This window comes from Dendrobates tinctorius, unplaced genomic scaffold (assembly GCF_039654945.1).
Source record: "Dendrobates tinctorius isolate UK_male_01 unplaced genomic scaffold, ASM3965494v1 ptg000014l, whole genome shotgun sequence".
NCBI classification, from domain to species: domain Eukaryota; kingdom Metazoa; phylum Chordata; class Amphibia; order Anura; family Dendrobatidae; genus Dendrobates; species Dendrobates tinctorius.
The window spans coordinates 6294042-6318765 of NW_027361682.1; the positions used below are offsets into that span (position 1 = coordinate 6294042).

The 24724-nt window shown below is 42.3% G+C and overlaps 1 protein-coding gene across 4 annotated transcripts in view; it reads right to left on the reverse strand.

The window, feature by feature from the left end:
- Window positions 1-664: 664 nt before the first annotated feature.
- The window catches only part of LOC141073481 (uncharacterized), a 349087-nt gene continuing 325027 nt past the window's right edge, over window positions 665-24724 (reverse strand). For all 4 annotated transcript variants that reach the window (XM_073560744.1, XM_073560720.1, XM_073560736.1 and 1 more), the window contains one exon: window positions 665-3953. In XM_073560744.1, the coding sequence (XP_073416845.1) occupies window positions 1942-3953 (2012 nt within the window). In that variant the 3' untranslated portion in view covers window positions 665-1941. The remainder of the gene's footprint in view (window positions 3954-24724) is intronic.

Genomic DNA, 24724 nt, shown 5'->3' on the forward strand with positions numbered 1-24724 from the left:
TCCAATATAATTTACATAACATAGTACATAAGTGATCACTATGCGCCATTCTTCTAATTTGTCATTCAATCCGTGCAGAGGTTTGCCTCTGTGCACCTCTTGCTATAATTCCAATTTGTGTTTGTTCTCCCAATCACTAGCACACAAAACATGGAACAATCATATCTCGGCCTACGTGAGCAAAGGTGATAATCCAAGATCTTTTGGCTCAACAATTCTTTACCTATGTTTGCAAGAAATGGTCATAACAAGCAAGTCGACATACAATCATCTCACAAGTCTTGATCAGATTTTTGAACTTTCATGTGCCTAAAAAAATTGCTTTCAATCTGGCTTTTATGTCCCTTCCACGAGCTACAGATTGGAAATAGCTGCTTGAAAATTTTATCATTTTCAGATTTAAGTGACACCTTCTACTCCCTCAATTTGCATAACTCTATGACTTTATCCCTCTAAGTGTTGTAATTTCAATGTTGTGAAGGGAATATAACATTCCTGGAAAACAAGGAGGAAGACACCACATAATATAGCACCATGGAATTAATGGTGCTATATAAATAATAATAATATAAAGGAATGAAGAACGATAAAACCAAACTGCAGGACATCATCATGAAGATCAAATTCCTACAAAATCTCAAACTTATAACAAATATCAAAGCAATTACAAAGCACAAATATAAACCTTTATTTATTGTTCGGTACAGTTGATTAGTACAATATTAAAACAATGTAAATACTTTTATGTCCAAAAAAGGAAAAAGTACTCTATGAGTGATATCTTTATTGGCTAACCAGAAAGATTATATTTGCAGGCTTTCAGGGCACAAAAGCTCATTGATTTTTCTGGTTAAAACAGTACCACAATATACTTTATTTTTATTTATTATAAATTATTATTGCATTATATTCATAATTGGATGAGACAAGCGGGGCATTCATTGAACGGTTAACTTGGAACTGTTCTGATCATGTACAGCATCAACTCTCAATGGTCAATGTCAAAAAGGATGGAAGAAAGTCAACAGAAAACTTTTATACTGTAGTTATACAAATATAAAATACATACTTTGTTCAAATATAGGTATATCATTTTATACTTACCAGTTTTTAATAACAAATGGTCATTGGTAACTGTATAGATTTTCTACTATTCATTTAGTGTACTAAATTGCTTTCCGTTTCTTTTGTAGATGAGTGACTTTACATAACTTGTAAGTACATGTTGTCAATAACACAGTTAAAATAGACCTAAGCAACAGCACATGTGAAAAAGACTTGGGTATACTAATAGATCACAGACTGAATATGAGTCAACAGTGTGATGCAGCAGCAAAAAAAGGCAAATGCAATTCTAGGATGTATTAACAGAAGCATACAGTCTAGATCACGTGAAGTCATTATTTCCCTCTACTCCTCTTTGGTCAGACCTCATCTGGAATATTGTGTCCAGTTTTGTTCACCACATTTTAAAAAAGACATCAACAAACTGGAGCAAGTTCAGAAAAGAGCAACCAGAATGGTGACCGGTCTGAAAACCCTGTCATATGAGGATAGGTTGCAGGATTTGGGATTGTTTAGTTTGCAAAAGAGAAGACTGAGAGGAGACTTAATAGCTGTCTACAAATATCTAAAGGGCTGTCACATTGTAGAAGGATCAACTTTATTCTCATTTGCACAAGGAAAGACTAGAAGCAATGGGATGAAACTGAATGGGAGGAGACACAGATTAGATATTAGAAAAAACTTTTTGACAGTTAGAGTGATCAATGGAGTGGAACAAGCTGCCACGAGAAGTGGTGAGTTCTTCAATGGAAGTCTTCAAACAGAGGCTGGACAGACATCTGACTGGGATGATTTAGCGAATCCTGCTTTGAGCAGGGGGTTGGACCAGATGGCCCAGGAGGTCCCTTCCAACTCTACGATTCTATGAAAAAAAGGCTACTTCCCTGTGTGAATTCTCTGATGTTTGACAAGAATTGATTTCCGATAAAAACATTTCCCACATTCTGAACATGAAAATGGCCTCTCCCCTGTGTGAGTTCTTTGATGTATATAAAGTTCCGATTTATCCCTATAACATTTCCCACATTCTGAACATGAATATGGTTTCTCCCCTGTGTGAATTTTCTGATGTGTGACAAGTTTTGATTTACGACCAAAACATTTTCCACAAATTGAACACGGAAATGGTTTCTCCCCTGTGTGAGTTCTTTGATGGATAGAAAGTTCTGATTTAGTCCTAAAATTTTTCCCACATTCTGAACATGAAAATGGTTTCTCCCCTGTGTGAATTCTATGATGTGTGACTAAATGTGATTTAAGTCTAAAACATCTCCCACAAATTGAACATGAATATGGCTTCTCCCCTGTGTGAATTCTTTGATGTTTCACCAGATATGATTTTTCTGCAAAACATTTCCCACATTCGGAGCATGAAAATGACTTCTCCTTTGAATGAACTTTTTGATGTTTATCAAGATCTGATTTGTATTTAAAACATTTTTCACATTCGGAGCATGAAAATGGCTTCTCTCCTGTGTGAACTCTCTGATGTATTTCAAGTTTACCTTTCTCACTGTAACGTTTCCCACATTCTGAGCATGAAAATGGTTGTTCCCCTGTATGAATTCTCTGATGTTTAATTAGATATGATTTTTCTGTAAAACATTTCCCACATTCTGAACATGAAAATGGCTTATCTCCTGTGTGAATTTTCATATGGGTAATAAGATTTGTTTTAAAGCTAAAACATTTCCCACATTCTGAGCATGGAAATGGCTTTTCCCCTGTATGACTTCTCTGATGTATTACAAGTTTACCTTTCTCACTATAACGTTTCCCACATTCTGAACATGAAAATGGCTTCTCTCCTGTGTGAATTCTCTGATGTATTACAAGTTTACCTTTCTCATTATAACATTTTCCACATTCTGAACATGAAAAGGGCTTTTCCCCTGTATGAATTCTCTGATGTTTAATCAGATATGATTTTTCTGTAAAACATTTCCCACATTCTGAACATGAAAATGGCTTATCTCCTGTGTGAATTTTCAGATGGGTAACAAGATTTGTTTTAAAGCTAAAACATTTCCCACATTCTGAGCAAGAAAATGGCTTTTCCCCTGTATGACTTCTCTGATGTATTACAAGTTTACCTTTCTCACTATAACATTTTCCACATTCTGAACATGAAAATGGCTTCTCTCCTGTGTGAACTCTCTGATGTACTTCAAGGCTGGCTTTCATAATATAAGATTTCCCACATTCTGAACATGAAAATGGTTTGTCTCCTGTGTGAATTCTCAGATGTGTAACAAGATTTGATTTGCGGTTAAAACATTTCCCACATTCTGAACATGAAAATGGCTTTTCTCCTGTGTGATTTCTCTGATGTATTACCAGTTTACCTTTCTGACTATAACATTTCCCACATTCTGAACATGAAAATGGCTTATCTCCTGTGTGAAGTCTCAGATGGCTAACAAGAAATGATTTGCGGTTAAAACATTTCCCACATTCTGAGCATGAAAATGGCTTTTCCCCTGTGTGAATTCTCTGATGTACAACAAAATATGATTTTTCAGTAAAACACTTACCACATTCTGAACATGAATATGGCTTCTCCCCTGTGTGAATTCTCTGATGTGTAACAAGGCTTGATTTACTACTGTAATATTTACCACATTCTGAACATAAAAATGATTTCTTCCCTATGTAAGCTACTTCATTTTTAACAACACTTCTCTGACTTTCATTTTGCATATTTGTCTTTGATGAAACAGAAGAGAGAATCTGTTGAAAGGGATCAGATGACAGTTTTTTTCTGAGATGAGCTTGAGGTGTATCTGGGAAAATTACACGTTCTTCACATATATCTGGTGTGCTTCTACAATTATCAGCTGCAAAATCTAAGAATATCACATGTCCCTCAGAGTGCCTGGTACAGTCATCTGCCAAGAAAAAAACAGATTTTATTATTTTCAAATAACACTGCATTTGAATTAGATTGATATTTGTGTTGTTATATACTTTATAACATTTCCATGCAAACTGTAAAGAATTCAATTATGGACAGACTAAGAGCATAGATAACAAAATTTTGGATGAATTTATAGTATTGGGCCACCAGGTTGTACTCCTTCAAATTTTTACTTCTCTATTGTAGCCATAGTCTCCATTGGTCCACGTTTCACTGTGTGTCACCAATCATTTCTAGCTACTTTTTGAGAAGAGACTCATAAAGAGACCCCTAATAAGTTTTATTAGGGGATTCCATCTTATGTACACTCTGCCAGGTACAAGCATTCTAGCACAGAGCAAATCACATGGGAGAAGCACAGAATGTTCATGTACATATTCATATGTCTGTTTGAGGCCACAGGCTCAAAAAAGCTACCTCAGACAGACTTGGCGCTAGCCACTCCATCTATCACATGCCAGGATAACTCTGGCCTTCAAACTTTAACTCCTGTACAGGGATCTGGTCTTACAATTGGGTCAACTGGATTTCTTCCTTGCAAGAGCTGCCATCTGGAGAAGCGAACCACAGGCAAGAGAATGGTCAGGTAGCCAGATCAGAATGAGGATGTCGGTGTGGAGACAAAATCAAAAAGAATTGCAAAAAAGTGAGCTGAGGTAAAAAAAAAAAAATCAGGAAAGTTCACTGGGAGAATAGGAAAGCATACAAGTTTCACAGAAGCAAATCAGATTATAACTGGCAGTGGACAGCAAGATTTCAGTTGCTTAAATAGCTTTGAGACCCATCTAGACCACACAGCAGAGAGAACGCTGACAGAAGTTAACTCTATATTTAGAGCTGCCAACCTATCATTACATTTTTTTTCTGGACAACTGAACCAAAATTCACAGTTGGTCAAAAAATTTTTATGAACATTTGCCACCCCCCCTAATGCAGACCAGGCCCCCTGAAGCCATGCCGACAAATGTAAAAAAGGAGGATATACTTAGAAATAAACATTATATATACATTACATATACATAAATATATTTATATATAGGCGGCTGAAAGGTAGGACACTGGATGGAGTGTATATCTCTCCCAAAAAGTTAAACTGCACTAGATATTAAAACTGGGTAGTACTGATTGGTTCAGCAGCTTAGAAGTTGAGCCGTTTTATTTATGGTAGTCCCAGCCGGGTTTTATTGAAGTGATTAGGAGATTCTGTGGTGGGACTCATCACTCCCACTCCAGCTCCAGTACAGGTAGTGCTGGAGGCTTATCCAGCTCATCTGACAGAGGTCGCCTCATTATAGGCAGAGAAAAGGATGGAAAACAGCTTCAGAGAGAGACAGCCTCCAGACTGATATGGTGTACTTTTGAGATGGAGATGCACAACGGATAAATGTGCTAAATGCCGAGTTGGTGAGAATTAAGCCCGCCACTCATCCTTGGTAGCATGTGTCAGAAGAATGATGTATTAGGTAGTTCCTAGCCAGGCAAGTCTGTTGTTTTTTGGTTGCTTTGTTGTTTGCTGCACTTTGGCTGAAAATAAAGCCACACATTATCCTTATGGACTATGTACATTGCCATGCCACCCTACAATGTCCCTAGAGCATTACAATATAGTGGAGAATGCGTCTATGCAGGTTGCTAAGGGCAATGGCATGACACAAAGGCTTCACAGGACAGTGAGGGTTGCAATCTGCTGTTCCTGTGAATCGGTGGGCTCACAAAAATTACTGGCGGCGGAAGAAGCGTTTGGGGGGAGTCGGCGGGTTCGGGCATGTCTGGTTGATGTCTTGGGTGCAATCTCTGTTTATTATGCAGTCACAAGCCCATACTATGAAGAAAGTTGTTAAACTCTTGGAGCAGACCAACTGCCTCATGCCAGCGCTCAATTGAATGATGAAACCCTTAGATATTATTATAAATTATTTATATAGCGCCATTAATTCCATGGTGCTGTACATGAGAAGGGGGTTACATACAAAGTTATAGATATTGTTAACAGTAAACAATTTTACAATAACAGACTGGTACAGAGGGGAGAGGACCCTGTCCTTGCGGACTTACATTCTATGGGATAGTGGGGAAGAGACAGAAGGTCGGGGGTGCAGCAGCTCTGGTTGTTTTGAGGCAGCAGCTCGGGCGGTGGTGACGCGGCAGAATGGTTATTGCAGGCTGTAAGCTTTCCTGAAAAGATGAGTTCTCAGGTTCTGTTTGAAGGATCCGAGGGTGGTGGATAATCGGACGTGTTGAGGCATTGAATTCCAGAGGAAAGGGGATATTAAGGAGAAATCTGGGAGGCGGTTGTGTGAGGAACGAATAAGTGTGGAGGAGATTAGGAGGTCTTGGCAGGATCGAAGATTACGTGAGGGAAGATATTGGGAGATTAGTTCAGAGATATAGGGAGGGGATAGGTTGTGGATGGCTTTGTAAGTCAGTGTTAGTAGTTTGAACTGGATTCGTTGGTGAATTTGGAGCCAGTGGACGGATTTGCAAAGGGGAGAGACAGGGGAGTAGCGAGGAGAGAGGTGGATTAGTCGGGCAGCAGAGTTGAGGACAGACTGGAGTGGTGCAAGAGAGTTAGCAGGGAGGCCACAGAGGAGAGTGTTTCAGTAGTCAAGGCGGGAGATAATGAGGGCATGTACAAGAGTTTTAGTAGATTGAGTGCTGAGGAAGGGACGGATTCTGGAAATATTTTTGAGTTGGAGGCGACAGGAGGTGGCAAGAGTTTGGACGTGTGGTTTGAAGGACAGGGCAGAGTCGAGAGTTACTCCGAGGCAGCGGATTTGAGGTGCGGAAGAGAGCGAGATGCCGTTTACCATAATAGATAGATCGGGTAGGGAAGATACGCGAGATGGAGGAAAGATAATGATTTCAGTTTTGTCTACATAGAGTTTTAGGAAGCGAGAGGTGAAAAAGGAGGATATGCTGATAGACACTCCGGGATTCTGGACAGCAGACAGGTGACATCTGGGCCAGAGAGGTAGATCTGAGTGTCGTCCACATGCAGGTGGTACTGGAAGCCATGGGACATGCCAAGCCTTGGGATATGCCAAGTAGAATGTCGTTGTCATCGTTAATGGAGTTTCCCAATAACCAGAAGCTGACCAACGGTTTCTCCACTTTGCTATGAATAATGAGCTCTTGCATAGAGTGAACAAGAAAGATCTGGAAATCATTGAGCAATTGCTGGTATCCAAGGCCTATTGGAGCAGGATGCTTGACATGGTTCATAGTCATATTCCAGGGCAGGGGTGGGGAACCTTTTTCCATCCGGGGGCCATTTGGAAATTTCTACCATCATTCGAGGGCCACATAAAAATGATCACCTTGAAAATTACCCAGGTATATTTAGTCAAACAATTAATTATGGTAACTCACCCTTAATGTGACGACTGGAGCTGCTTCTCCATCACTGGGGGGCTATATATATCACAGGTGATAGGATATACAGTACTCAAGGGGATATACAGCACTTTCAGGGTAAATGCAGCACTGGGAAATATACACATCACTTGGGGGGCACATACAGCTGTGGGGGGATATATAGCACTGGGGGGGACAATGATCATCAGGGAGGCTCAAAGATCACTGGGGGGGACAGATCACAGAGGGGTGACACGAAGATCACAGAGGTGGGGCACAGAGATCACAGGGTTGCATATAGCTGGGAGGCACATAGCTTTGGGTGACATCATATGGGGCACATGGGAGCACAAACATCACAGGGGGTACATAGCAGGGGGGCACATAGATAACAGGGGGCACAAAGCTGGGAGCCACAGATAACACAGGGGTGCACATAGCTGGGGGCACAGAGATCATGGGGGGCATATAGCTAGGGGGCACAGATCACGGGTAAAAAAAAAATCACAGGGGGCACATAGATCACAGGGGACACAAAGCTGGGAGCCAAAGATATAACAGGGGTGCACATAGCTGGGGGCACAGAGATCACAGGGGGGCATATAGCTGGAGGGCACAGATCACAGGGGGCATAGATATCACATGGGGAAACCGCTGGGGGGCACATAGGTCACAGGGGGGCATATAGCTGGGGTGGCACAGATCACAGGGGGGCACATAGCTGGAGGGCACAGATCACAGGGGGTATATATAGGTGGGGGGCACAGATCACATGTGGAAACATAGCTGGGGCACAGAGATCACGGGGGGCATATAGCTAGGGGGCACAGATCACGGGGAAAAAAAAATCACAGGGGGCACATAGATCACAGGGGACACAAAGCTGGGAGCCAAAGATATCACAGGGGTGCACATAGCTGGGGGCACAGAGATCACGGGGGGCATATAGCTGGAGGGCACAGATATCACATGGGGAAACAGCTGGGGGGGCACATAGATGGAGGGCACATAGATCACAGGGGGGCATAAAGCTGGGGTGGCACAAATCACAGGGGGCACATAGCTGGAGGGCACAGATCACAGGGGGTATATATAGGTGGGCGGCACAGATAACATGTGGAAACATAGCTGGGTAGCATAGAGATCATGGGGGGCACATAGCTGCATAGCTGGGGGGCACATAGCTGAGGGGCACAGATTACAAGTAGAAAAGTACACAGCTGCCAGCACAGAGATCCCTGGGGAGGCACAGAGCTGCGGGCACGCACAGAGATCGCTGTGGACTTTCTGGCAGCATCTCCTCTTCCGGGACATGTGGACAGGAGAGCATTGGGCGCTAACCCCGCCCACCCAGACGTTAACCCCGCCCACCCAGACGACGTCGTCATCATTCATGTGCATGGCAGGCAGCGTTTTGTAATGAACGCTGCGTGCCGTGCACTTGGGGGTTAAAGGGCCGGCAGCTGAGAGGATACAGCTGCCGCCCGAACATTGGGGACTCCAGGGACCTGCCCGCGGGCTGCATGAAAAGCCACTGCGAAAACCCAGGACAGAATTCTTCAGAGGTTCTTCTGGATGGGGATGTACAAGGAGAATAAGGATTATTTTAAGTCCTGCCCCGCATGCCAAATAACTGCGCCTGTGACACATTTTTTCACCCTGCCTGTTCCTCTCCTAATCATTGAAATACCCATTGAGAGGATTGGGATGGATCTGGTGGGCCAACTCTAAAATCAGCTTGGGAGCACAAGTTTATCCTTGTCATAATAGATTATGTCACACACTATCCGTAAGAAATAACAAATCCAAAAGAATCGCCCGTGAGCTATTTTTTGTTTTCTCGAACGAGGATTCCAAAGAAAATCCTTACAGACAAAGTCACACCCTTCATGTTAAAGGTAATAAAGGAGCTGTGCCAAATGCTGAAGATAGCGCACATACGTACCTTGGTATAAGACGCTGAAGCACGTTTAAAAAGGTAGTGAAAAGATGGGACGTGATTGGGATTATCTTTTGCCATATTTAATGTTCTCCGTGAGAGAAGTACCGCAAGCTTATACAGATTTCTCGCCTTTCGAGTTAGTGTATGGTAGACACCCAAGAGGTCTGCCAGACATAACGAAAGAAACATAGGAAGATGCGGCCAACACCACATAGAAGTGTTATTGGTCACGTAGTGTAGATGCAGGACTGAATCAAAAAAGTTTTACCTATTGTCAGAGAGCACATGCAGAGGGCCAAAGAGGCCAAAAGCAGAGTGTATAATAGGATCGCCAAAATCAGGAACTTCAAACCAGGAGATAGAGTCTTGGTGCTGACAGTTGAAAGCAAGTTGTTGGGGAAGTGGCAGGGTCCATAGCAGGTAGTCTAGAAGGTTAGAGAAGTAAATTATAAGATACATCAAAAGGGACAAAGTAAACCATGCCAGCTATATCATGTGAATCTAATTAAACTGTGGAAAAACAGGGAATCCTTGGATGCTACTGGTCTTAAGTGTAGTGTTTCACCACAACTGATTCAGGTGGTGAAATTGGGGGATGCCCTTTCTAAGGACCAATGACAAGAAGCATAACAATTCCTCCAGAGGAACAAAACGAAGTTCTCTGACCTGCATGAGATTACTCATCTGATAAAAATTTTCAGAGAGTGATGGATTTAATTTTCAGGCCACATAATCGTTACGCAGCAGCTTACCTAGATGATGTAGCTGTCTTCAGTACTAACTGGAGAAGCCATCTGTAAAGTGCAAGCCGTGCTAGATGTGATCAGTGGGGCAGGTCTCACAATAAATCCAGAAAAATGTGTCTTAGAGCTAGAGGAAGACAACTATTATTGGCAAGGGCTTGATCAAACTTCAAATTAATAAAGTTGAGGCCATACAGAGTTGGCCTAAGCCAGTAACTAAGAAACAAGTGCAGACTTTTTTAGGGATCTTCGGGTACTATTGGAGGTTCAAACCAAACTTTGCCTCAAGGGCAGCGCCTGACAAAAGGAGGGTAATCCATTATGGTGTCATGGTCTCCTGAAGCGGAACAAGCCTTTCAGTGCCTTAAGTCAATGCTGTGAGAGCCATCTGTGTTAGTTACACCAGATTTTCAAAAGGAGTTCTTGGTCCAGACAGACACCTTGGACACATGGTTGGGAGCAGTCCAGCCTCAAACTATAAATAGAGAAGAACATCCAGTACTATATTTGAGCAGGAAGTTGACTTAGGCAGAAAAAAAAGCTATGCCATCGTAGAGCGCGAATGTTTAGCAGTAAAGTGGGCACTAAAATCTTTGAAGTATTACCTCTTGCGTAGATTTACGCTTGTGTCAGATCATGCCCCACTAACGTGGATGAAACGTAAGGAAAAAAATTATCTTCCTTTGTAGAGCCTCAACCTTTTCTGCGGTTGGAACCTCACTGTCAAAAAAGTCAGACCCACCATAAATTCACTGAGGTACCACGTGTCTGTTGAAAGTTTTTATTGCGGCCTCTGCAACAGGTGCTTTGTTTTCTTTGAATGCTACAAGTTCTTACAGTAATGTTAAGTTATTTTGCGGTGATGTGGCTGGGATCTGACAAACGTACCAAGCCTTCAAGTATAAGCGGACAGTAAAAGTCCAAAAAATTTTTAACGCTGTTAAAGTTAAATGAAATTGGTGACAAATATGAAGATCTTCAGAGCACATATCACTTTGGCCATCCATTGGGCACGATGGTAGGCGAATGGGAGTATTGTTGATGTGTACGTCTGTCTTTGCTGGTGAACCAAGCCAGTATTAAGTTTTAACCATCTCTTGGATGGCATTGTGCTAGCTGGTTGGTGCAAAATTTAACAAGACACTCCTTAAGTGGACTTAGCGCAGTTGAAACTATGACATCTTCCATTCCAGCCAAAAATCTCTGGAACAACTTTATATTTGGACCTGTTGATGCTGGCCACAATTTATCAAACACACTTGCAATAATTATTTTGTGAATGTGGTGCATCAATGGCAAACTTAGTAGTTGTACCAGTGTTACTACTGGTCATGTCAAATTAAATAAACTTCACTTTATCAAAGAGCTGCCAATCCTGCAGAACCTCGAATACAGCCTTAGCTTGTGTTGCTCCTGTGCTATTAGGTATCTCTGGTACGGACAACTTCTCAGTTCCTTCTCCTAACACTAGTACTGCCAGTCGCTCAGCAGTCTAATTGCGGGTCTATCTTGCAAACCTTTTCCCGTCCCAGTGTACAGTCAGTAGATCACTGCGATCAAAGGAAGCTTTAATAGTATTTTCTGCAATCACTTGATGCTGGTGACAAGATTGTCTGATAGATTCCCTATTCAAAGTAAGATTGCCTGGATCATGGCCAAGGGACTAAGAAGCAGCAGCAGCGTGCAGGTTGGTCGCTTTTCTATCACTGGTATTAGGTCTGTCTAGAGCGGCAGCAAATTCCAGAGTCACAATGTTGACAGATCTTACAGATTTAAGTTTCTTGTGACTAAAATCCCCTTTGCCCTCATAACCATTGTTGTCCGAAGCGCCGTTGTTGCTGCAACTTCTACCATTACAGCAGAGTTCAGCCGATGCTGTCAACTGCTGAACTTGCTCAGTTTCCTTTTTTCTTCATTTATCTGCTTGTAATTCTCTCAAATATTCTTTCCTCGACCTTGGCCAGCTTTCTACCTAATGGTCCCATGCTTCCACAAAGACCTTTTTCATTTTGAACAAGCAAGAAGTCACAGTCTCCCTGAATCATTAATGTAATGGCATCAGCATGAGCGACATCAAACAAATCATCAAGTTTATTAACAAATTCTTTCTCCTTGGATTCTTGTATTTGGGTTTCACCGTTTAGCATTAGTTCTTAAGACTCTTCCATTGATCAGACTATTCACCTTACTGATCACGTGATATTGTTACCTTGAAGGTAATGATCTTTTTACTCTTAGACCTGTGATGGGGACAAGGGGGCATCCTCTACGTCTGGAGGAAAGAAGGTTTAAGCATACTCACAGACGCGGATTCTTTACTGTAAGAGCAGTGAGACTATGGAACTCTCTGCCATATGATGTTGTAATGAGTGATTCACTACTAAAATTTAAGAAGGGACTGGATGCCTTTCTTGAAAAAGTATAATATTACAGGTTATATACACTAGTTTCCTTAATATTGCGTTGATCCAGGGAGCTAGTCTGATTGCCGTATGTGGAGTCGGGAAGGAATTTTTTTCCCCAATGTGAAGCTTACTGTTTGCCACATGGGTTTTTTTGCCTTCCTCTGGATCAACATGTTAGGGCAGGTTAGGATAGGGTATGGGTTGAACTAGATGGACTTAAAGTCTTCCTTCAACCTTAATTACTATTGTACTATGTACAGTCATATGTTAAAGTTTGGGCACCCCTATTAATGTTAACCTTTTTTCTTTATAACAATTTTGGTTTTTGCAACAGCTATTTCAGTTTCATATATCTAATAACTGATGGACTCAGTTATATTTCTGGATTCAAATGAGGTTTATTGTACTAACAGAAAATGTGCAATCTGCATTTAAACAAAATTTGACCGGTGCAAAAGTATGGGCACCCTTATCATTTTCTTGATTTGAACACTCCTAACTACTTTTTACTGACTTCCTGAAGCACTAAATTGGTTTTGTAACCTCACTGAGCTTCGAACTACATAGCCAGGTGTATCAAATCATGAGAAAAGGTATTTAAGGTGGCCACTTGCAAGTAGTTCTCCTATTTGATTCTCCTATGAAGAGTGGCATTATGGGCTCCTCAAAACAACTCTCAAATGATCTGAAAACAAAGATTATTCAACATAGCTTTTCAGGGGAAGGATACAAAAAGTTGTCTCAGAGATTTTAAAGATAAGTTTCCACTGTGAGGAACATAGTAAGGAAATGGAAGAACACAGGTACAGTTCTTGTTAAGCCCAGAAGTGGCAGGCCAAGACAAATATCAGAAAGGCAGAGAAGAAGAATGGTGAGAACAGTCAAGAACAATCCACAGACCACCTCCAAAGACCTGCAGCATCATCTTGCTGCAGATGGTGTCACTGTGCATCGGTCAACAATACAGCGCACTTTGCACAAGGAGAAGCTGTATGGGAGAGTGATGCCAAAGAAGCCGTTTCAGGAAGCACGCAACAAACAGAGTCGCCTGAGGTATGCAAAAGCACATTTGGACAAGCTAGTTACATTTTGGAAGAAGGTCCTGTGGACTGATGAAACAAAGATTGAGTTGTTTGGTCATACAAAAAGGCGTTATGCATGGAAGCTAAAAAACACAGCATTCCAAGAAAAACACTTGCTACCCACAGTAAAATTTGGTGGAGGTTCCATCATGCTTTGGGGCTGTGTGGCTAATGCCGGCACCGGGAATCTTGTTAAAGTTGAGGGTTGCATGGATTCAACTCAGTATCAGCAGATTCTTGACAATAATGTGCAAGAATCAGTGACGAAGTTGAAGTTACGCAGGGGATGGATATTTCAGCAAGACAATGATCCAAAACACCGCTCCAAATCTACTCAGGCATTCATGCAGAGGAACAATTACAATGTTCTGGAATGGCCATCCCAGTCCCCAGACCTGAATATCATTGAACATCTGTGGGATGATTTGAAGCGGGCTGTCCATGCTCGGCGACCATCAAACTTAACTGAACAGGAACTGTTTTGTAAACAGGAATGGTCACAAATACGTTCATCCAGGAACTCATTAATAGCTACAGGAAGCGACTAGAGGCTGTTATTTTTGCAAAAGGAGGACCTACAAAATATTAATGTCACTTTTATGTTTAGGTGCCCATACTTTTGCACGGGTCAAATTTTGTTAAAATGCAGATTGCACATTTTCTGTTAGTACAATAAACCTCATTTGAATCCAGAAATATAACTGAGTCAATCAGTTATTAGATATATGAAACTGAAATAGCTGTTGCAAAAACCAAAATTGTTATAAAGAAAAAAGGTTAACATTAATAGGGGTGCCCAAACTTTTACATATGACTGTATTTGCGCTTTTTCCCAGAACCAAAGTAGCACTGATACATTTTGGTTGCGATTCTGTATAGTGCAGGAAATAAAACCCAATCAACATATGCCGATTTGACGGCACTTTAGAACCCATGACTAAAACTGTGGAAAGCCTAAATAGAAAACATAAAACAATATTTTATTAACGTTTAATACATTGCTGCTAGGGATGAGCAAATCCCTGTGCATTCCGCTGTGCACCTTCTCCTTTGCTTCGCCATTAGCAACCTTTGGTAATGACTGAGGGAGGGGCTACAGCCACAAAGTTTGTTGATTAGCTGACTTGCATTCAGCCTTTCAAGAAACTTTATTGTCTGGGACGGAAGCCGGGACAGTGAATGCAACACAAGTGCATGCTACTGCGCATGCTCATCAAAAGGCTCCATTCACTTGCAGTGCGGTCTGGACAATAAATTACACAAAATGTAAGTGAATTACAGGCAAAAATTTAACTAGACAGTAAAAGACACATTGGAGTGGTGTAGGCTGCTGCATAAATATTTAGAGAATAGACTTGCCTAAAACAAGAATAGAAGCAAATGTGGTAATTAGGATATGTTACCTGAATACCTAAGGTAATAGTCAATATGTAGCATGGGAACCATAAAGCTTAACTTTTACTATCATAAGTTAAAATTGCTTACATAAACAGACAAAACACCAATCAAGTTATAAAACTTATGACAAAATTACAAGGAACATGTCATTACAAGGAACATCTCCACAGCAATAACCGTGCAAAATAAAAAGAAATTGGATAGACCTCACCCATTCCTGTGGAGATCAATAACCAAGGACCACTCTGGAGGCGAAGGGGATATCTGGTTCCTGTTGTCCCCTGGTATAATGAACTTTAAAGTCCCTACTTCTCATAGGCCTCATCAGGGGAGAGTGTATTAAGGGGGAAATATTCAAGCGAAAGTAGAATGGTGCGGAGGCACTCTAGACTCAAAGGGGTAAAATGGTCTTGCCTAACAATGTGCCCGATAGCAAGCAGGCTGTGCAACCATATGATCGTGCTTTAATAAAGACTTTAAAAAGACCATCCCCTGCTGCGTCTAATAGGGGCGGCTCCTAAAGCGGACAGTCCGCTGCTCAAAATTGAGTGAAAGAAATGACCTTTTTCATAAGGCGCGTCAGTACATTGTCTCAGATACCTCTGACCGTCCAATAGGAGTAGTACAGTTATGAAACACACTTTTGTAAGAATCCCGTGATCTTTGCCTCCAGGGCCAGCTGTTCTCCTGGTGAATTCCTGAAGGGTGTTAATACGAAGGTCTCGTGAGGTAAATGGACAAATTCTATCTTCAGACCGCCCCTGATAATACCTAAGATGCAGAGACTGGGAGATGTTCACCCAGGCAGGGAGAAAGAAGGAGAGCCTTCCCCCTACCGCTGACCTGACGTCATTTGGAGGGCATTTTGGAAGATATAGAGGGTCCGCTGAACATATACCCGGACTCCTTTCTACCCTTGAATGTCCACCCCTTTCTTTCTCCTGGAGGGATGTCCCCCATTAAACTTCCTCCTCCGAAAGGAACGCTTCCTAACTTCAGCAAGAAAATGAGGGAATCCATTCTTTTTGTTGCCTGCTTACACCTATTGTCTTCCAATTTCTGGAAACTGGCTGCCATATGGGATGGAGCAGATTCTATTTTTTGAAAGCAGGTCTCTCGGGGCCTTGTATATATGATTATGGTGCTGTGTATATAGCAATCCTCTGGACTCCATCAGTTCTATATACATTGCATGGTACACCACAGCATTACATATACACAGAAGCATATATTATAATAAATGTGATGCTATGTTATCATATATACTATTTTCCATACAGTTCCAGGGGAGCTATAATGTAACTGTGTGGTGCACCATGCTACTCCTTCTCCAATCCCCACCCTAAACTGACCAATACTGTTTACCGCATTCAGCCTTCATGGAGGGGGCACAGACCCTCCTGGAGAGTCAGTCAACAACAATCAAAGATGGCGCCAGCAGACTACTAGTGTGTGATGTCTGACGGTGGAAGTCATGGGACAAAACGATTGGAACAACAATGGCAGGTCGAAATGAATTGTGGAGAGGCTGCAGAGTAGCTCCTGGCACTAGGCCAGGAGGGAGCTCAGCCAGAGAGCAGTAGCTGCACACCACATGCCGGAATGGTGTCTCTGGTTCAGAAACTGGCAGAGGAAAACGAAGGGAGTTCAGACGGTAAGTGTGTGCTTAGTACTGATTGTCTGATGTCTATTGCTCCTCCCTAGGCTCCGTCCTGGCCGCTCACCTCTCTCAAGGTCACTGTAGTGAAGTGAGGAGCATTTGCACATGCACAATGGTAAGTTTTGGAACAAAATTAAAAAAAAAAAAATCATGGATTGAGTTTTTTTCTTTTGGACACAATGGACAGCAAAAAAAAGTACCTGCTTTTCACAGACTGTCCATAAATTTATGGACGGTTGGCAACGCAGTCTATATCTCCAAGCCTCAATGGAACTATGAGTCCAAGAGGTCACAAAACTACAACTGTCTACTTGTGTCGATCGCAACAGCTGCCTGGTGACAGAAGCAAAGGCAGGAATAGTGGCACTGATACAGATACAGCCATCTAATGAGGGGCTTTTGGACCCTTAAAGCCAGGCTTATCTGGAAAGTATTGGTGGAATTTGATGAGTTTGTCAGCATTAACCCCTTTACTACCAAGGGTGGTTTGCACGTTAACTCCCGGGCCAATTTTTACAATTCTGACCACTGTCCCTTTATGAGGTAGCAACTCAGGAACACTTCAACGGATCTAGGCGATTCTGAGAATGTTTTCTCGTGACATATTGTACTTCACTTTAGTGGTAAAATTTCTTCGCTATAACTTGCGTTTATTTATGAAAAAAAATGGAAATATGGCAAAAATTTTGAAAATTTTGCAATTTTCAAACTTTGAATTTTTATGCCCTTAAACCAGAGAGTTATGTGACACAAAATAGTTAATAAATAACATTTCCCACATGTCTACTTTACATCAGCACAATTTTGGAAACAAATTTTTTTTTTGTTAGGAAGTTATAAGGGTTAAAAGTTTACCAGCGATTTCTCATTTTTACAACACCATTTTATTTTTAGGGACCACATCACATTTGAAGTCACTTTGAGGGGTCTATATGATAGAAAATACCCAAAAGTGACACCATTCTAAAATCTGCACCCCTCAAGGTGCTCAAAACCACATTCAAGAAGTTTATTAACCCTTCAGGTGCTTCACAGGAATTTTTTGAATGCTTAAAAAAAAATGAAAAAAAATGAACATTTAACTTTTTTTCACAAAAAAATTACTTCAGGTTCAATTTTTAACAGGAGAAATTGGACTGGAAAAGTTATTGTGCTATTTGTCCTGAGTACGCCGATATGTGGGGGGGGACCACTGTTTCGGTGCATGGCAGAGCTCGGAAGGGAAGGAGCGCCGTTTGACTTTTTCACTGCAAAATTGGCTGGAATTCAGATCGGATGCCATGTCAAGTTTGGAGAGCTCCTGATGTACCTAAACAGTGGAAACCCCCTACAAGTGACCCCATTTCGGAAACTAGACCCCCCAAGGAACTTATCTAGATATGTGGTGAGCACTTTGAACCCCCAAGGGCTTCACAGAAGTTTATAACGTACAGCCATACAATTAAAAAATCATATTTTTTCCACAAAAATTATCTTTTCACCCCCAATTGTTATTTTCCCAAGAGTAACAGGACCCCAAAAGTTATTGTGCAATTTGTCCTGAGTACGCTGATACCCCATATGTGGGGGTAGACCACTATTTAGGCGCATGGCAGAGCTCAGAAGGGAAGCAGCGCCATTTGACTTTTTTGGCTGCAATTGAGATTGGATGCCATGTCGCGTTTGGAAAGCCCCTGATGTGTCAAAACAGTGGAAACCCCCCAATTCTAACTCCAACCCTAACCCCAATACACCCCTAGCCCTAACGGGAAAATGGAAATAAATACATTTTTTAAAATTTTTTATTATTTTTCCCTAACTAAGGGGGTGATAACGGGGGGGTTTGATTTACTATTTATGGCGGGTTTTTATGTTTGGCAGCTGTCGCACGTTAAAAGACGCTTTTTATTGTAAAAATAGTTTTTGCATCACCACATATTGAGAGCTATAATTTTTCCATATTTTGACCCACCGAGTCATGTGAGGTCTTAATTTTTGCGGGACGAGTTGACGTTTTTATTGGTACTATTTTCGGGCACGTGACATTGTTTGATCGCTTTTTATTCCGATTTTTGGGACGCAGAATGAACAAAAACCAGCGTTTCATGAATTTCTTTTGGGGGGTGCGTTTACACCGTTTCGCGTGCGATAAAATTGATAAAGCGGTTTATTCTTCGGGTCAGTACGGTTACAGCGATACCTCATTTATGTCGTTTTTTTATGTTTTGGCGTTTTTATGCAATGAAAACAATTTTATATAAAAAATAATTATTTTTGCATCGCTTTATTCTGCGAGCTATAACTTTTTTATTTTTTCGCTGATGATGCTGTGTGGCGGCTCGTTTTTTGCGGGACAAGATGACGTTTTCAGCGATACCATGGTGATTTATATCCGTTTTTTTGATTGCGCGTTATTGCACTTTTTGTTCGGCGGTATGATGATCAAGCTTTATTTTTTGCTTCGTTTTCTATTTTTTATAAATTATTTTTACACTTTTTTTTAATAACTTTATTACAATGTCCCAGGGGGGACATAACTGTCATGTGACAGACCGCTGATCTGTCACATCACAGATCGCTGGCAGTGCTGCAGGCATGAGGAAGCCGCCTTCCTGCTGGCCCCCGAAGGTCCCCGTCGCCATTTTGGATTCGGGGACCTGCAGGGAAGGAGACCCCCGCAGCAGCGCTACACATCGCGCTGCTGTGGGGGTCTCAGGGAAGCACGGAGGGAGCCCCCTCCCTTCCGATGCTTCCCTAAACCCCCGTTACACTGCGATCGTGTTTGATCGCAGTGTGCCAGGGGTTAACGTGTCTGGGGCGGTCCGTGAGCGCAGCTGATCGCGCTAGACGTACTATTCCGTCCCTGGGACTTAGGTCCTAGGTCACATGGACGGAATAGTATGTCTAATGTAGGAAAGGGGTTAATGTTAGCATCTTGTGCTAAGCGAGCGTGCCCAGTACTGCATCAAGCATAGGGGTGCTTGGGCATAGTCGGTACTCGATCGCATATGCCAGGTGCATAAGAAAATGCTTGAGTCCTCGCTGTTTTTCAGCCACTAAACATGGGGGGATTGCCTGCCACCCACGGTAATGCCATAGCCATGTTGGCTACTGGCACTACTCTGACTGACCAGCTACATCATGTCATAGGGTCTATATAAGACCCGGTGACACGATGCTTGTCACATTGTACCCCATAAACAGTAGGGAGAGTTGCTGGAGAAGGGATAATAGTGCATTACAGGAATGGGGGGCAACTATTCCCCAGATCACCGACACGCAGCAAAATCCCAGGCCAACGGTTAGGTGTTCCTCAGGCATGCGCATTTTTACAGAAGGTGCGGAAGACAAGAAAACAGTTATTTGCTACGTGTGCTGTATCAAGATCAGCAGGGGATTGACCGCTACCAGCCTGACCACCACCAGCATGCTAAGGCACGTTATCCATGCACACGACTAGGTGGAGTCAATTGTCCAATTACTTTTGGTCCCTTTAAAAACAGGGTGGCATATGTTAAGGAGCTGAAACTCCTAAACCCTTCATCCAATTTTAATGTGGATACCCTCAAATGAAAGCTGAAAGTCTGAACTTCAACAGCATCTGAATTGTTTTGTTTAAAATTCATTGTGGTAATGTCTAGAACCAAAATTAGAAAAATGTTGTCTCTGTCAAATATATATGGACCTAACTGTATCTTTTTGTCTCCATTTGCCTCCAGGAGCACAGCTTTTCCTAGAATAGTTTGCGGACCCCATGTACAGAAAGAGGAGAAGCCCCCTTCAAGAGACCCCATTTATGACATTATACCTCTTTGGGAAGTTATCCACGGGAGTAGTGACAATTTTTACTCCATGGGTGGTTTCCAGAAACAGGTAACAATGGATGTTGCCAAGCGAAAATTGCAAACTGCCATTGTAGTGCCCAGTACGTGGTAGTGCCCAGAGCATGGTAGTGTCTAGCTCATGCCTCTGGAGACACGCATCCATAAATTAAGTGGGCTCTCATCGCTACAAAAAAATGCCAAAAATGTGGATGCCAAATGTGGCCTAGGCATACTGGGGCTCAGAAGGGAAAGGGCATTTGGATTTGGGAGTGCAGAATTTGCTGGATTTCTTTTGGTGGGCGAGGAACCATAGCGCTTTACCAGTGCCTTTGTGCTATGAGTAACATAGAACCCCTGTATATTCCCATTAACAAGTGAAGGACCTGATCGGGGACTTGCTTTTTTGTGGATTGTGTTTAAGCTTTTATTGGGAACATTTTCCATAATGTTTGGCATCACATTTATCCTGTGCTCTATGTTGAGCACTAACTTTGAGGTTTTCATCTAATTATCCAAGAGACTTGATTCAGATGAAACCACAGAAGGATCCATTCACTATAATGAGGCAGCAGAGTTAACTTTGGACTCCGTCTGGCCTCTGTTCAGCGTTGTCCTTCTTTTCAGAGGTGCAGAAAACTGTCCGAACACATTTTTATGCAAGCCTAAAAAGATGGACACCACCGGATCATAAGTCAGATTACGTCCAAAGTGACTCCATTTGCATCATTATAGGGAATCCTCAGCTGGGGTTTTTGCCTGAATCACGTATTTCAGAGAATTACATGGAAACCGAGGTGCGCAGGATACATGTGAGCTCAACCTTACTGTGACGGGAGGAAGAATGAAAAAAATCAGTAGTAGGTCAAGAACTGGTATTATTTACACCATTCCTCGTGCGGTATAAGTCATTAGACAACTTTATTCAGTGAGATTACAACGATACCAGATTTATATCTTTTTTTGTGTTTGTCTTCTGTCACACTAAAAGATGCTTTTTATTGCAAAAACAAGTTTTTGCATCCCTATATTTAGATAGCGATAATTTTTACATATTTCTGCTGACAGTCATGTGAAAGCTTGTTTTTTGAAGCACGAGTTGATGTTTTGATTAGTAACAATTTCAGTCACATGACATTTTTTGATCGCTATTTATTCTGATTTTTGGCTAAGCAGCAGCGCACGCGGAAGCAGTCAGTTTTAGTGTGAACAGGCAGCAAGCGGCAGGCGAAGCAGAGTGCTCTGCCTCCTGCACACCATCATTGAGAAGAAAGGTGCGGTGCGCTCCAGTACTGTGAGCGGGTGCACAGAGTAGAGGAGGCCAGATACCGGACAAATACCTGCAGCCCTCCTTGCCAATGAACCTCGGCAGGTACACCCTGAACCTGAGAGACGCCGTGGCCCTGTTTACTTCGGCCACAGCAATTCATGGAATAGGGGCTCAGCGGAAGGTACCGGACACCGACCACTGCCGCCAGGAGACGGACCGCCACCTGAAGGATTCACTTCTGGACATCATTTCAGCCTCTCTTGACGCTGCAACTCCCTGCGGGATCATCTGATTAAATTTGCTGATAACACAAAGCTAGGAGGGATAGCTAATACAAGAGAGAGAGAGAGAGGATTCAAAAAGATATAAACTGGAGCAGTGGGCAACAACTAACAGAATGGTTTTTAACAGGGAGAAATGCAAAGTACTACATCTGGGCAATAAAAATGAAAAAAGCATATACAGAATGGGAGGAATAGGGCTAAGCAACAGCACATATGAAAAAGACTTGGATATACTAATAGAACATAAACTGAACATGAGTCAACAGTGTGATGCAGCAGCAAAAAGGCAAATGCAATTCTGGGATGTATTAACAGAAGCATACAGTCTAGATCACGTGAAGTCATTATTGCCCTCTACTCCTCTCTGGTCAGACCTCATCTGGAATACTGTGTCCAGTTTTGGGCACCACATTTTAAAAAAGACATCAGCAAACTGGAGCAAGTTCAGAGTAGAGCGACCAAAATGGTGACCGGTCTGCAAACCATGTCCTATGAAGACCGGTTACATGATTTTGGAATGTTTAGCTTGCGAAAAAGAAGACTGAGAGGAGACTTAATAGCTGTCTACAAATATCTCAAGGCCTGCCACATTGCAGAAGGATCATCTTTATTCTCATTTGCACAAGGAAAGACTAGAAGCAATGGGATGAAACTGAATGGGAGGAGACACAGAATAGATATTAGAAAATCTTTTTGACAGTGAGGGTGATCAATGAGTGGAACAGGCTGCCATGAGAGGTGGTGAGTTCTCCTTCAATAGAAGTCTTCAAACAGAGGCTCGACAGACATCTGTCTGGGATGATTTAGTGAATCATGCTTTGAGCAGGGGGTTCGACCAGATGACTCAGGAGGTCCCTTCCAACTCTACCATTCTATGATTCTATCTGTCGTGGAGGAGTACCAAGGACACGATAAGTTATTTCTAAAAAGACTGTTCTCAATCTGCACTTATTGTTCTGTACATTTTCCCCTTAGGTTGTGTGCCCACGTTGCGTTTTTTTAAGTGTTTCCGCAGCGTTTGTGCTGGATCAGACGCTGTAGAAACGCTTAAAAGATGCTTCAAATTAATTTGCATGCTTTTTTGGCTTTTTGTGCCAATGCATGTGTTTTTAACCGCTCAGGAATCGCTTAGCGGCTAAAAACGCAGCATGCTCATTAATTTCCGCATTGGTCCGCGTTTTTAGCCTTCCCCAATGTTCCCAGAAAACGCGTGTCAAAAAACGCATCAAAAACGCACGGCTTTTTTGCACAAGACGCGCAAGAATCGCGCAGAAAAAAGATGCGCGTTTTCTGGGAATGGGATCAGTTTCCTGAGCGTTTAAAAACGCTAGCATGCGCACATAGACTTAGGCTGTGTGCCCACGATGCGATTTTTAATAGTTTTTGCTGCGATTTTCGTCGCGAAAACGTTTAAAAATTTGGATAGAACACACCCCATGCATTCCTATGGCATTCCGCACATGCTGTGCTAATGCTGCGCTTCTTTCCGAGGCGGAATCGCATCGCGGAAAAAATCGCAGCATGATCATTCTTTTGTGCGGAATCGCAAACAATTGCCGCGATTCCGCACCCATAAGAATGGGGGAAGTTAAGCATCTCATGTGCGGTTGGTACCCACGGTGTGGAGGAGAGGAGACTGTCCTCCAGGCCCTGGGTACCACACCCCTGTAAAAAAAAGAATAAAAAATAAAAAAATCGGGGTATATTTCCTTCCGACGTCCTGCGCTGCATTCCCGGCCTAGCGTTCCCAGTAATGCCTTGCAGCAAGGTCCTGTGAGGACGTAGTCTCGCGTGACTCTAGCGGTCTCGCGAGATCGCTATAGTAACGCGAGACCAACGTCATCACAGGTCTCGCAAGGCATTACTGGGAACACTGAGGCCCGGGATGGCAGCGCAGGACGTCGGAAGGTAAATCTACCCCGATTTTTTTATCATTTTTAACATTTTATCTTTTACTATTGAGGCCGCATAGGCAGCCTCAATAGCAAAAACCTGGTCACACTTGTCAAACACTATGTTTGACGAGTGTGACCCAACCTGTCAATCACTTTCCAAGCGATGCTTCAAATCGCTTGGAAAGTGCTTGAGAAAAATCGCTGCAAAATCGCGAACAGAATCGCGGTAAAATCGAGGTGAAATCGCGCGGGAAAAAAACGCATGATTTCTGGGAAGGAGTCCGGTTTTCATTGTGCGTTTTAACACGCAACGTGGGCCCATAGCCTTAATCATTTGTCTCCCTACGAGGAGATAATCCCTTGTTGAATTAAACTGTTTATTTTTTTTTTTTAAATCAGATATTTTTTATTCAACAAATAAATCGATAAAACAAATACAACTTACGCCAATAAACAAACATACAGTTAGGCATTTATAAAATTAAAAAAAAAAAAAAAATACCCCTACCCCCTCTCATTAGACATCAATAACATTGACCCTCTCCCTCCGGGAGCCAAAAAAAATGAATTGCAGTATACACCCCCCCCCCTTTTCTATATAGCGGGATCAGGGCACATACCAAAAAACCTTTATGCACCTCCAAACCGTCCACACACTTACGCCATCTGCGACCAAGATGCCCAAATTTGCACAAACCTATCCGATGCATTCCTTCTCCGATAAACATCCTCTTCTAAAGACACTATATAATCCACTTGGCGACTATATTCCGTCCTAGAGGGTGGTTCAGGCCTCACCCAACATCCGGGGATTAAGTTCCTGGCCAGGAACAGCAGCCTGGCCACCGCCACCTTCTTTGAAATAGTAGTTACAATTTCGTCAACATATCCCAACACGCAAACCAACGG